Here is a 14661-nt window from a genome sequence, read left to right as displayed (position 1 = left end):
TATTTAAATGCTGTTTCAATAAAACGTAAAAACAATTTCTTTGGCTAACTGTCCCTCAAACTTTTCATGTTTCACTTTAAACTCTGCAAATAAATGAGTGAATGAATGAATGAGTAAGTGTTGAGAAAAAGGTATTTGGTTTTCATTGGTCCTTAAGTGCCTACAAACTTGGAAAATGATAGAAATACTACCTAAACCTAGGACTTGGATTTCAAGAGCTTGAAAAGAACTAAGTGGCAATTAATTTTTTTTCCCTCATTTTGAGCGAGGGCAACAATGCTTACTGACATACAAGCCATGTGATCTTCACTTCATTGCTTCTCCCACTGGGCCTGTTTCCATTGTAAAAGGACTTCAGTTGGCTAGATCAGGGTTTTTCACGCTTTGACCATCAGCCAAAGCAAGAAAGTCATTTTTTGTCATGACCAAGTTCACATATATTCATTTATATCTGTAATAAATTCCATGAAGAAATACTTATGCTTAATTGCTATTCACTAAAATGGCCCCATGATCCCCTGTTTGTAAGAGTATGAAAAACATTGGTGGTCTTAAGTTATCTAAGAATACAATTCTGTAAGAGAGTAGCAAGGTTAATTTCCATCTTATTCTTCCCAATAATTCTTAGAAACGTATTTCTACTGTGTTTCACACTCTGCAAATGGCAATCTCCATCAGAGACTTTTAGAAGATTCTCTCCTGGTGATTCAGGAGCGCAGGGGTGAGAAATATGCCTTTTGGCATATTTGCAGACAGAGGCTGCACTGTTTTAAGATGTGGCAAACAGCAAGAACAGTGATAGTTCTCTGATTTTCCTAAGTGGATCTCCAGCTAGTTGTAAAATGAAGCCTTAACTATCCTCTTAATTTGTCTTTTCCTGTAATACAACCCACAAAATTTCCTGCCCCATCTCCTATCCCTTTAAAGCGGAGAGTTGGCTTAGCCAGTATTTAAAAAGTTATTCCTGGTACTGCATTAAACCTAGAAGAAACAAAACACAGCAACTCTTTGCTCTGCACTATTTACATGGTTCTGCCTTACCCCAGGTCCTTCGAGTCAGAAAGCTTGGGGTGACTTGAAAAATGCCAGGGCAGACAACCAGTCTCTAAGCAAAACCAAGAAGCACCCAGCTAAAAACTTTGTTTGCGCGGATGCAAAGGCACGACATCTACATGGCAGTATCTGAATTCCAAAGTTTGTTTTGTTTTTAGTTACACACCCAACCACATGCACAAAATGACTGTAGAGAAAATGTGATCTTTCCTATTTTTAGGTTGAAATATGGGGCTCATAAAAGCAGGGCTGCCATAAATTTTCACATTCAGGGATGCAATTTATAACCAGGAAAAGTACCAACACCACACACACCCACAAATCTAACAGTGGTAAACAGTTTTTATTCAGGCAATGAAACATGGAAAAAATATATTAGTAATCATTATAATAATTTGTGAGTATAACTTTTACAAATAGTTACTTGACATATAAAAAGGGAAATTACTGTGCATATAAAATTTATGTAGATGAATATTCCACACAACACAATCCTGATAGCAGTAGTCAACGCAGCACTCATCCCTCCAGATGAGGGGCTCCTCACACACTTCATGGCACCCGTGGGGACACAGTGGAAGCAGATGTGCAATGAACATTTACTTGGCACATTAGTATAGTGGATATCTATTGGCAAACACACACTTGCTAACAGCAATACTGAAAAGTTTACTGCTACCTCTGAGATTGAAAAGAAATGCCTGGATCCTATCCCGATGGCTGAGAAGGACCGAGGCTGAGGCTCTGGTGTGGTCACCTACACGCTGCCCTGTATCTGGACTGGGGATGGTTTGAGTTCAAATTTGTATATGTCCATCTGAAAATTCTTTATAAATACGGAATTAGCAGTTAATGATGTGACCAGGAAATTACTGTTTTGAGTATATTTCAGATACCACTAAAAGGCAGAGGGGGAGAAAGTGGCATCTTGACAGTTCTAAATTAAAGGATCGATACAGGGAAGGTTCAGGCCACATCTCAGCTCTCAGCCTGGCCTCCTCCATACAAGTTAAAGCATTACACAGACCACCGCAGGCCAGCATTGCACGCAACATCTCCATATTAGAACTATAACCAGAATATATATTTATATAATAGCTGTAACCATATTATAGTTAATAAAGTCATTCCTTAGGAATCTTGTTTGTCCAAATCTAACTGCATGCTAAGAGGCACAGAAATGGGATTGCATTTGGACAAAAAACTACGAAAAGTGCAATCTTTAGTCTCCAGGATGCAAGCTCTGGCACTAGGGGATGGGTCTTCCCTGGAGAATGCTGCCGCTGATACTCTCTTCCAGAGATCCTTTGAGAGGAGAGTCTGTTATATCAGTTTCTTTACTGTTACTCTATGGAGACTCAAGGATTTAGTGGTAAATTGCTTTTTAAAAATAACTGGAATCTGGAGGCCAGTCAAACCTTTTTGGACAGATATCTCCTCAAAATACTTCTTTATTAAAGTATTTGAAGAAGATGACTTCTTAGACCTTTGGCTTGACATTCTGGGATTCCCAGACTATATTGTTCTTTCATAAGCAAATAATCTGTTATCTTTTAGATTCTTCAGAATATATACATCTTTACTTTAAAATCCCTCGCTTGAATCATGTCATCTTTCAAAACCTAGTTTCTATCTTCCCAACAACAGGATAAAGTCAGAAATGCAAGTCAGAGAGCAAGCTCACAATCACGACTGCGAAGAGACAACAGTCAGAGACAGTTCATGAGATGGCTACCAATTATAAAGAAAAACCAAAAGGAAGTTAAAAGGGGGCTTCAGAACTTTTACTCCACTAAAAAAGAATGTGCTGAATCACTTCCAACTGAGTGGACACAGACTTAACCAATGCTTGCTCTTAAAAAACCCTTTTGAGCCTGAGTAACCACTGAGCCACCCTTTGTTACCTTCATGGAAAATGAGTGCTTCACTCCAGCTGCTTTTACCCAGCCCAGGAACATTTGGGGGCAGTTTACTCTCCCTGTTTATAATTAGAGCGAATTCAGGGCTGTCTAATAAATATCTAAGTATTTGTGTGAGAGTTGTACAAAGTATGGGTAGGTTGAAAGCGTAACTGGCTGGAAAGAAAATTCAACTTGAGCTATCCTCCAAAACGAAACATAAATCTTCCCTCAGATTCCATACCATTCTGGAAGGCTGCCAAATCCTAGGTTTTTCACCATCATGTGCTTCTGCACTTCCTAATTTGGGCTGAGTCTGAAGAAGCTAGAAACCACGTGAGAAAACTGGGCTTCCCGGTATTTCCAGAGCAGTTTTACAGAACAAAAGGTTTGGGTAGGTCACTGGCCGGAAGGAGACTCTCCAAGCTTGACTGTGACTATCTGGGCAGCCATCGGGGGGAATTGTTCTGTTGGCCTCACGTTGCATTCCCCAATTAAAATACTGCTGGATAAAGGCTGTCTTGGCAAAGTCAAAAGCTAAAGAAATTGCTGTGGATCCAGAATCTCAACAGGATCACCTAATATTCCCAAACCACCATCTAGGCCAGCAGCTGCCTTCTACTTTCCTTTTTCACGCCTGGTTTTTTTTTTTTTGTTTTTATGTTTTTTTGAGACAAGATCTTGCTGTCACCCAGGATGGGGTGCAGTGGCATGATCATGGCTTACCGCAGCCTTGACCTCCCAGGCTCAAGCAATCCTCCCACCTCAGCCTCCCAAGTAGCTGGGACCACAGGCACGTGCCACCATGCCCAGCTAATTTTTATATTTTTGGTAGAGACAAGGTTTCGCCATGTTGCCTAGGTGGGTTTCAAACTCCTGGACTCAAGTGATCCTCCTGCCTCAGCCTTCCACAGTGTTGGGATTACAGGAATAAGCCACTGTGCCTGGCCCTTTTTCTCTTCTGTAACAGAGGTTATTATTGCCTAGCTAGCATGTTATTTGGCCCTCACATGTGTTGAGGCAAACTCTATACTATATTCTTACTCTCCAGAGTTCCAAAACCCTTTATTTTTAAAGAAAAATAAACAAACATACTTCACTCTGCCCAGTATATTCTCTTGATTTGTACAAGCTACGATTTTAATTCTCTTTGGAGAGGAGGCATCTGTTAAGTTAGAATGGGGGATATTTCCTCATAATGGTCATGGCTGAGAGTATCACTTAACGAAGGTCCTTTGGTGCTCCCTATGCATCAGCTTCATTCACTGGGGTCAGGTTCTTAAGGGGTCTCTTCCACCAGTGTGCTAGGGAAGGGCTGCCGTCACCTCTGTTTAACACATAGCTACTTTCTTAAACACAATAAGCTTAAAAAGATGACAATGGATTTATAGTGGAGGCCACTATAAGCCTCTCATACTTAAAACAGATCAATATAAAACAAGTAAACATGAAAACACCAAAACACAGCAGCAAAAAGATTTAGCAATCAATGTTTCTTTCTGCAAAATGCAAAATTAACTTATTTAGCAGTAGAGGACTAAAAAGGAAATCAGTTATACCAAGGGAAGACACGTGCCCTTGGTACTATGACCACTAGGACAGCATTCATATTACACCACAGTGACTGCTTTCAAAGCCCAAATGATTGTCAAGCCACTTCTCAAACGACAGATAATTTCTGTCGTTCTTTTTTATACAAAATGTTAAGACAATAGGCTTGAAAATACAGCCTAAGCACCAATTATGATAAATGCATATTGGTAAAATGTGACTTCTGGCTTTAAAAGACATTATTGACCTCCCTGGGGCTAAAGATTGCACCCATGTGAGTAATACACTGCTAAAGAAAAGTTCATTTTTTAAGATCTATAGAGGTTCTCCACTAGGCACAATTCATTGCTGAAGTCGGATCATGCAACAGTTTTACAAGAGAAGTAGGAAAACATACATATACTGAATATAGTGCATATCACCATGAAGACTTCCAGGGTGTAAGATTAAGACAGGAGAGTGCTTTAAAGCACTTGCATGGATTTGGGTTTGCCTATTCAAATGAAAGGGAATTCATTGAGATTTACATGGAAAAATTCCATATTGGGGTTAATGGCCCACCACTCTGAACTGAGTCCAGTAAGAGCTTGAAGAATCTGGCTTTGTTAGTACAGACCTTCTCCTTGCACTCCTCTTCTCAGATTCAAGCTGTCTTTGTTTAAAAATATGCAAAATACACTGATTTTTGGAGTGGTTCACGTGACTTACTGCTCATTTTGTTAAAAATTCTGTCTTAAGTTAGAAGGTATTTTTTGCTTTCTTTTCAACATCTGAAGAACAATGCATCACACTTGGGAAAAAAAACATTTCTTCACCTTATAATTGGTAATGTGCTACAATTACCTTTTAAGATCTGAGCCTTTTACAAGTAGATTTTCTTCACATATTTAAAATAGATGGAAACTCTATCTCAAAAAAAAAAAAAAGATAATGAAGACTAAATGTTGATTCTGCATTAACAAATGCAGGCAGAGGAGAGTAAATGACTCTAGGGCAGATTTGCCAAACCCTAGCTTGGAGGGAGTCCCATATTGCCATTCATGCAGAAAGGAGACACTACCATCAGTCTGAGGACTAACCCTAAAGGGGCCACACCCATTAAAGCTGAGGAGTATCCAAATACCAGGGCAGCAAAACGTCATGGCAAATAGTCTTCTCCAGATATGAAAACCCAAGACTGTGGTCTTCACATCTTTAATCCCCCAGATTCTTAAGTTGGTGTTCTGAGTCAGGACTCTATTTCAAAATAGGGTCTCACATCCAAGGAAATATGTCCTTCTGTAGAGAAGTTCCTACTTGACTATGCTTCAGGGAAAAGAGCAGCAGCATCTATAAATATACATGTATGTGTGTGAGAGTGTGTCTAATTTAAAAGGGGACCCAGAGCCCCTTCTTGATTATAAACTGGAAGTAACAATAGGCCAAACTGTCTCCTTAAATAAAACCACTGATATTAAAAAATTAAAAGATTAAATAGATCACAAAAAAATCAGACAGGTGGTGAAGACCCCAAAGAGGAGTTACAAATTTAACACATTTGGGAAAGTAAAGATGACTTTAAAACAAACTAAAGATAAAGAAATCACAAACCCAAACTCAGCAGCCTAAGAGAACCTTCATACGGGGAACTGGGAGGCTCCAGCACTGTCAGGTCACACTCCTTTCTAGACTATGCAACCCTCTAGGGTTTCTTCCAGGGCTGTTGCATTGGCAGCAAAGCGGGACAGGCAGCAGTAGGCATGTGCTTTTTTTAAGTTTTTGTTTTTTTTTTTCTCTGCAAAGGGGCAATTATTCCTGGATAAGGCAAGATAATTGTGGTCACAAGAGAAGCAGCCAAATGCAGATCTGTTGAGCTAACAGGGGGAGTGTCTCAGTCAGTCTTTCCCAGCTTTGCAATCAGCTCATCACAGATTTTTGTCAGTTCTTCAATTTCTTGGTTCTGAAAGACAAATGACATAATTATGCAGGCCACTTTGTATTCTGAAATAAAGGCAAATAGAGTTAACTAGTCCCAAGTTTGGATCTACTCTACCCTAGACATCCTAATTCAGTGATTTTTAACTTTTCTACATCAGAGATGCTTTAAAGAAAAAAAGGCTACACATCTCAAAAAATGTACTCATAAAATCATGCTTAAATTGAGTAAAGGGTGAAGACAGTCACCAGCCCTCTGAAACTTGTCCATGAATCTCTTAGTTCCCCAATTTTCTTGTTATCAGAGGAATTATCTGGGGTACTTGTCAAAAACATAAGTATCTGCGTCTCACTCAATCCATTAGCATATCTAGGGATGCTGGAGTCCGAATCTCCCAGGGAGCACCGTTCTAGGGGCTATCAGACCCTGTGATAAAAACTCCTGCTCTTGATGAATGGATGGCACAGGTATGAGTACGTAATTGGAAATGCAGTAAGGAAAATACACCAGAGACATATAAAAACAGAAAGCTAAAAATTGCTTAGTGAGAAACAGGGATTGTTGCTAGTCCTGGTTTTCATTTATCTATAGCAGTTTCTCAAAGCAGCCCTGCTGATGTTTTAGGATGGGTAAGTGTGTTGTCGGGGGCTGTCCTGTGCATTGTAGGATGTTTAACAGCATCCCTGGCCTCCTGCATGAGATACCAGTAGCATCTCCCAGTGGTGACAACCAAACAAATATATCTCCAGACATTACCTAACACCTAACACCCCCTGGAGGGCAAAACTGCCCCCAACTGCAAACCACTGATCTAAAGCAACGAAGGGGGAAGATGCCTTCATATTAATATATTACATAAAAAACAAAGAAAGAAAGAAAGAAAGGCAGTCTCATGACCCCAACTAGGAACGTGTTCTGAACTTCAGTTAAAATGCAACTTCCTCTCTGCACCCTGCCTGTGGATGGATGATTTCCGCATGATGTGCTTGAAAATTTAATGGTTTGACTTGTTTGTTTCCACTTGGATCAGTTCAGAAAGGAGCTGGACTGAAGTGTCTGAGTAGAAAGCCAAGGCCTCTTTCACCCAGATCTGTCATAAGCGAGTCACTGCTGAGGAGGAAAACCAAACATCTCTGTGGCCACCCAGATCAGGTCCCTTTCTGTACCTTCTGCTGCAGGGCCCTTTCCAGGGACTCCACCTTCATCTGCTCTTTCCGGAGTCCAGCATGGAGAGCTGCACTCTCAGCCTTTGCTTTTGTTCGAACCTGAGCAATCTCTTCATTGGCTCTGTTTATGGTGTTTGGGTGGAATAAAGAGACAAAAAGCACATGATTAGCCACTAGTCAAAGCCAGTCAGGATACTAACCACTGACATCTGTGAGGCACAGGCCTCAAAGAATTGACTGCATAAGAGAAAAAAAAAACAAAAATTGGTGACCTAAATAATTCCATTTTAATTTATAAAAACTCAATTTACAGACAACTTCAAAATTTGTATCTCACTAGCAAATGGTTTCTATAACAGTCTTAGATTTTTTTTAGCCCAGTACAAAAGTGGACTGGATAATTTTGGAGACGATCACAGCTAGAGTTGGGATACTAACCACTGACATCTGTGAGACACCGGCCTACAGGGAATGAGTTTATTAATGAGATGTGAAAGGCATTCTTAAAAACCATAAATGTCAGTTGATGAACAGCCAGTAAACTGATGAAAGGATGCTAAAGCCTCATTAGTAATCAGAGGCATGTAAATTAAAATGATAAGCTTTGAAAATTGATTGAATTGGCAAAAATTAACAAGGACAGTCCTGTGTGGGCCGAGATACAAGGAGAGGCTCATGTGCCAATGGGCAGTTGAAAACTGGCCCTGCCTTGTGGCGGGCAATGTGGTAGTCACCAGGGCAATTTAAAGTGTACACACCCTCCAACACAGCAATCCCACTTTCAGTTATGTATTCACAGAAATACTCCCACCTGGCATAACGGTGAGTGCACAGGACGTTCGCTGTAGTGTTACCTTCAATGGAAAAAAGTTTGTAACTATCTAAGTGCCCATCAATAAAGAAATGCTACAGTTCCACAACCTAATAAAAAGAATGAGATTCAGCTATATGTTCTGACATGAAAAAATGGCCAGGATATGCTAATAAGGGAAAAAGGAAATTTGTCTAATGAGATTCCAATATTGTAAACATTTTTTACAGTTCAAAATTATAGTATTTATAAAGACACAAAGAAAAGACTAGAGGGATATACAATAAACCTATGTATAATATATAGAGGGATCTCTATAACCTATGGAGAAGCATACATAAGAAATCTAATACAGTATTATGGGAGTGGGAAGGGGACAGGGGAGCTTCTGTTTCTACAAATAGAAATTTAGGCAACAAAATGTACAAGCATGTATTACCTTTTAGTTAAAAAGTCAAGTTGGGAGGCCAGGCTCAGTGGTTCATGCCTGTAATCCCAGCACTTTGGGAGACCGAGGCCGGCGGATCGCTTGAGGTCAGAAGTTCGAGACCAGCCTGCCCAACATGGCGAAACCCCGTCTCTACTAAAAATACAAAAATTAGCTGGGCATGGTGGGGGGTGCCTGTAATCCCAGCTCCTTGGAAGGCTGAAGCAGGAGAATCACTTGAACCCAGGAGGCAGAGGTTGCACTGAGCTGACATTGTGCCACTGCACTCCAGCATGGGTGACAGAGTGAGACCGTCTCAAAAAAAAAAAATCAAGTTGGATAACACTCCCCAGGATAAACTCCAAATGTATTAGATTTAAGGATTAAAAAAACTAAGCCAGAAAGTGTAAGTAAAACATGGGAGAATATTTTCTATCCAGCATGGGGAAGCTCTTTGTTACTATGACAAGGAATCCAGAAGCTGTAAAAGAAGTGACGAATACATTTCAGCACATAAGTTTCTGAATATCAAAAAACACTATAGGCGGAGGCAAAAGACAAATGATAAACTTGAAAAATTATTCAAAATTCTTATCACAAAGGGCTGGTGTCCCTAATATATAAAATCTACAAACTGACAATAGGAAAATGGTCAAAGAATAGAGTAATTCATAGTAAAGCAAATATATTAATAAATGAATGCTGAAATATATTCAATTTCATTCATAAGATAAATGCAAATCAAAATTACATTGATTAAAATAAATGCTCTGGGGCTGGATGTGGTGGCTCAAGCCTGTAATCCCAGCACTTTGGGAAGCTGAGGTGGGCGGATCACCTGAGGTCAGGAGTTCCAGACCAGCCTGGCCAACATGGTGAAACCCTGTCTCTACTAAAAATACAAAAAATTAGCCAGGTGTGGTGGGGTGTGCCTGTAATCCAAGCTACTTGGGAGGCTGAGGCAGGAGAATCGCTTGAACCCGGTAGACGGAAGTTGCAGTGAGCATAGATTGCACCGCTCCACTCCAGCCTGGGTGACAAAGACAAACTCCGTCTCAAAAAAAAATAATAAAATAAACAAACAAATAAATGCTCTGTTGCTTGCCAAAAACAAATACCTATGTTGAAATACCATTTTCACCTATTAGATTTGCATAAAATAAAAACGTTGATCTATTGGCACAGCTGTAGAAAAAAAAGAGATGCTCTCATATATTATCTAGGGCTATCAAATGATAAAAGTCTAATGGGGCCAATCTGACAACACTTATAATTATAAATTCATATATACTTTGGTCTAGCAATTCCTTTTCTAACATACAGATCATAAAGTTAACTCACAGGCATGCAAAACGATCACCTACCAGGTCACTTACTACAGCACTGTCTGTGGCAGCAAGACATTTGAATTAACTCTAATATCTAAAAGGAGGGGACTGTTAAATAAATGATACATTCCCACAATGGAATACCATGCGGCTATTAGAAAAAAAAGAGGAAGCTCTTCTGTTGTTTTTTTTTTTTTTTTCCGAGACGGAGTCTCGCTCTGTCGCCCAGGCTGGAGTGCAGTGGCGCATTCTCGGCTCACTGCAAGCTCCGCCTCCCGGGTTCACGCCATTCTCCTGCCTCAGCCTCTCCGAGTAGCTGGGACTACAGGCGCCCGCCACCACGCCCGGCTAATTTTTTGTATTTTTAGTAGAGACAGGGTTTCACCGTGGTCTCGATCTCCTAACCTCGTGATCCGCCCGCCTCGGCCTCCCAAAGTGCTGGGATTACAAGCGTGAGCCACCGCGCCCGGCCAAGAGGAAGCTCTTCTTGCACTGACATGGAAAGATTCTCAAAATTATATTGCTAAGCAAAACAGCGAAGTATGCTATAATCATATAAAAAAAGGAGAAAGGCCGGGCGCGGTGGCTCACGCTTGTAATCCCAGCACTTTGGGAGGCCGAGGCGGGCGGATCACGAGGTCAGGAGATCGAGACCACAGTGAAACCCTGTCTCTACTAAAAATACAAAAAATTAGCCGGGCGTGGTGGCGGGCGCCTGTAGTCCCAGCTACTCGGAGAGGCTGAGGCAGGAGAATGGCGTGAACCCGGGAGGCAGAGCTTGCAGTGAGCCGAGATTGCGCCACTGCACTCCAGCCTGGGCGACAGAGCGAGACTCCGTCTCAAAAAAAAAAAAAAAAAAAAAAGGAGAAAAAAATTGTAATAGGAAGAAAAAACAGAAACCAACAATGGTGATTACCTGGCATAGAGAAAGATGGGAACCCAGAGGAAGGGGGCAGAACAGATATACCTTTTTTTACTTTTTAAAGTTTTAACAATGGGAAAAGGGTTTAAAAAGTGAAATAAACACACACATACAAATACAACCTGGAGTTGCAAAACAGTGATTTTTTTTTTCCTCTGTCAATCTTCCCACAACATCATGAAGAGTGAAATTCAAAATTTATAAGCTCTTACTTGTCCAGTTTTTCTTCTGCATGGATTTTCAGGGCCTGGTATCGCTGCTCCTCTTGTTTAACTCTGGCTAAGTAATCCTGAGCACATTTCTTCAAGGCTTCTTCATTCTGTTCCAAAGCAAAAATTGAAAATAAACAGGTCATTTTGTTTCTTCTAATCTACCACGTATCAGAGTTTTCATTTTTTAAAGAATGGAAAAATCTAATTAATTCAGATACCTTTTATTCATCTCTTCAGTAATTTGAAATAGCCACATGTAATTCTCACTGAGGAAATTCTACATAATATCTTCATGTGTTAATTTTCAATATCATACAGCAAGGGTCAGTTATACCAATATGCCTACTTTAGGAAGGCAGTTATTCAAAACTGAATGGCAATTTGACTTCCATATTTGATAAACTGGCCAGTTTCATTTTTATTTTAATATGAAAATAAAGACATTTCATTGCTATAATTGTGTCTGGTTGATATGGTAAAGCTAAATCAACAGGCCCATTTACATCTAAATTTGAAATATTACACTAATGTCTTCTAGAATATGCAGCTTGAATTTTTCAGTGACATGGAATTCCTTCTAATCCCTTTTACTAAAACTGAAAAGGTGAATTACCAGAAAGAACATTTCTAGAATTCACCTGAGGTCTGAGGGCTCAATTAACAGTTCCTGCAGTCTACGCCACAGCCTGGGGCTTATTGGCTTGACACAGGAGAGGAATGGCCAAGACATGGCACCCAGTGGGCCAGATGCCTGAACAACCAAAGAAGGAAAAATGTGGAAAAAAATCCAGCTTCACTAGAATAGAGGATACAAGACCAGTAGGCCCCGAGCTCCTATTTAAAAGGATACCCACAACCTCTAGCATATGTATTTGATGACCAGTTACCAAGGAAATACACTACTGGAAATACACCAGGAGATAGAGGGAAAAAACACTCTACCTTCTTGAACCCTTCCAGAACACCTTTCAGGTTCTCATATCTCCTGAAGAGATCAGAAAGGGACCTTTCCACAGAGTTAAGGTCAGCCAGGGCCTGTTCCTTCTCCATGGTCAGTTGCTGGAAGCTCTTCTGAGAGGTCATACTTGTCCTTTGTTCATCTTCTAGGAATCACAAGTCAAAAGGAATGACATATTTATTCAACAAATAGAGACTCCCTAGAAGCCAAGCAGTGTTCTCATGGTAGGGACACAGCCAGGGATGTGACCAAGTTCCCGCTCTCACGGCTTATACTCTAGCTGGGGGAGACGTGTGGTAACAAGTGATGGGGAAAAAACAAGGCAGGGTAAGGGGGAATGGGGGTGGGGAGGGGGCTGTTACTGTACAGAGAGTACCTGCTCTCAGGGGAGAGAATTGAGCAGAGACCGGACAGAAATGAGGGTGTGAGCCATACAGCTACCTGGGAGGAGAATATTCCATAGAGAAGAAAGCTGTGGTAAGGCCCTGAGCTGGCAAGGCATTAGGTGATGTGGATGACAGAAAGTATCATTTCGGTAATTTAGTGGAGAAAGGACAGACTTTGGTTTAGGGAGTCAATCCTTATGATATGGATGAGAAGAGACTCTAAATTCCATGCAGGAGGATCAATCCCTGTTGTTTTGTAAAGGCACCACTGGGTATGATGCAGAGAAATTACAACCTGCACTAGAGTAAGAACCCTGCACCAAAACACAGGATGCTCCCAGCGGGTGTTAGTGATGTGACCAGGCCACCAACAGTCACAGAATTCAAGGCCTGCCATCTTCTAAAGTGAACCTAACTACAGTTGACCCTCATTATTCACCAAGTCCGTATCTCCAAATTTGCCTACTTGCTAAAATTTATTTGTAATCCTAAAATCTATCCTCCTGGACTTAGTCATTTGTGGGATGTGTACAGAGTGGCAAAAATGCTTTAGTCACCTGATATGCACGCTCTCAGCTGACAGTGAACAAAGCAATACTCTGCCTTCTTGATTCATTCTATAAACAAGCGTTCTTCTTGTGGTCTATTCAGGCCATCTTTGTTGCATTTGTGTTCTTTTTGCTGGAGACCTCACTGTTTTAAGTGGCCTCCAAGAGCAGTGTTACAGTGCTGTCTAGTGATACTAAGCACAAGAAGGCAGTAAGGTTCCTTAAAATACATACATTACAGAAGCTCTGTTCAGACGAGAACCAAAGTGCCGCTGTGAGCTCAATGTTAATGAATCAACTGTATATATTAAATAAGGTGTCTTTAAACAGGAACACATGTAAAACAAGATTATATACTGATCAATCAATGAAAACGTTGTGGCCAGATGCAAGACTCTAACTCTGTCTTTCCCCTAGGAGCAGTGTTTATTTACTTATTTATTTTTTGAGATGGAATTTTGCTCTTGTTGCCCAGGCTGGAGTGCAATGGCGCAATCTCGGCTCACTGTAACCTCCGCCTCCCAGGTTCAAGCGATTCTCCTGCCTCAGCCTCCCGAGTAGCTGGGATTACAGGCATGCACCACCACGCCTGGCTAATTTTGTATTAATAGTAGAGACGGGGTTTCTCCATGTTGGTCAGGCTGTTTTCGAACTCTCAACTTCAGGTGATCCATCCACCTAAGCCTCCCAAAGTGCTGGGATTACAGGCGTGAGCCACCATGCCCAGCCAGGAGCAGTGTTTAGTATTCACTAATTCAGTGTTTGCAGCAACTTTACAGAACATACCTCCCACGAATAATGAGATGACTGTATCTAAGTGACAAATACAAGTTTGTGACATGGTCTGAAAATCATCCACGGATCCGGCTATGGTCTTATAGTTTATGCCACCCCCCCAACCCCAAATTTGTGTATTGAAACCTAATCCCCAATGTGTGAGTATGTTCAGGGTGAAAGTGGGCATGGAAGGGAATTTGGGAGGTGATTATGTCAGGATTAGTGTCCTTATAAAAGAGACCCCAGAGAGCTAGCCAGCCCCTTCTATGAGGAATGGGCCCTCCCCAGACATCTCGTCTGTGGGCACCTTGAACTCTCCTGTCTCCAGAGCTATGAAAAATGCTTGTTGTTTATAAGCTACCTAGCTTACAGTATTTTGTTATACCAGGCTGAACAGACTAAGACAGATCCTATGGCTCATACCCTCAAAAAACAAAATGTTCTCCTTACCAATCATTTGAGCAATAGTCTTTTCATATTCAGCTACAATTTTCCTAAATGAGAAAAAAAGAACTTATTACCAGAGGAGGATTTTCAGACAATGAAAGTTGGAGAAATGCTGTCCCAAACAATTAAACACATTAACGTACACTGACAATTTATGTAATCTATTTATCTGCTTTGGGGCTCTCGTTATCTTTTTTTTGTTTTTGTTTTTGGTTTTTTTACATTATATAAGGTTTCTTAAGGTTCAGAGAAGGTTTTTGTT

General features: G+C 40.8%; 1 protein-coding gene across 16 annotated transcripts in view; it reads right to left on the bottom strand.

Annotated features, from left to right (window-relative positions):
• Nucleotides 1–1377: 1377 nt before the first annotated feature.
• TACC1 (transforming acidic coiled-coil containing protein 1) overlaps nucleotides 1378–14661 on the bottom strand; it is a 128385-nt gene continuing 115101 nt past the window's right edge. For 13 of the 16 annotated variants that reach the window (XM_063610918.1, XM_055296014.2, XM_055296017.2 and 10 more), the window contains 5 exons: nucleotides 14403–14446; nucleotides 12226–12386; nucleotides 11284–11390; nucleotides 7584–7704; nucleotides 1378–6441 (listed from right to left, as the gene is read on the bottom strand). In XM_063610918.1, coding sequence (XP_063466988.1) covers nucleotides 6373–6441; nucleotides 7584–7704; nucleotides 11284–11390; nucleotides 12226–12386; nucleotides 14403–14446 — 502 coding nt within the window. In that variant the 3' untranslated portion in view covers nucleotides 1378–6372. The remainder of the gene's footprint in view (nucleotides 6442–7583; nucleotides 7705–11283; nucleotides 11391–12225; nucleotides 12387–14402; nucleotides 14447–14661) is intronic. The other 3 variants (XM_063610917.1, XM_055296011.2, XM_055296016.2) reach the window with 1 other exon arrangement.

This window comes from Symphalangus syndactylus, chromosome 10 (genome assembly GCF_028878055.3).
Source record: "Symphalangus syndactylus isolate Jambi chromosome 10, NHGRI_mSymSyn1-v2.1_pri, whole genome shotgun sequence".
Classification (NCBI taxonomy): Eukaryota; Metazoa; Chordata; class Mammalia; order Primates; family Hylobatidae; genus Symphalangus; species Symphalangus syndactylus.
The sequence above is the reverse complement of the archived record's forward strand: the minus strand, read 5'-3'. Positions and strand labels throughout refer to the sequence as shown.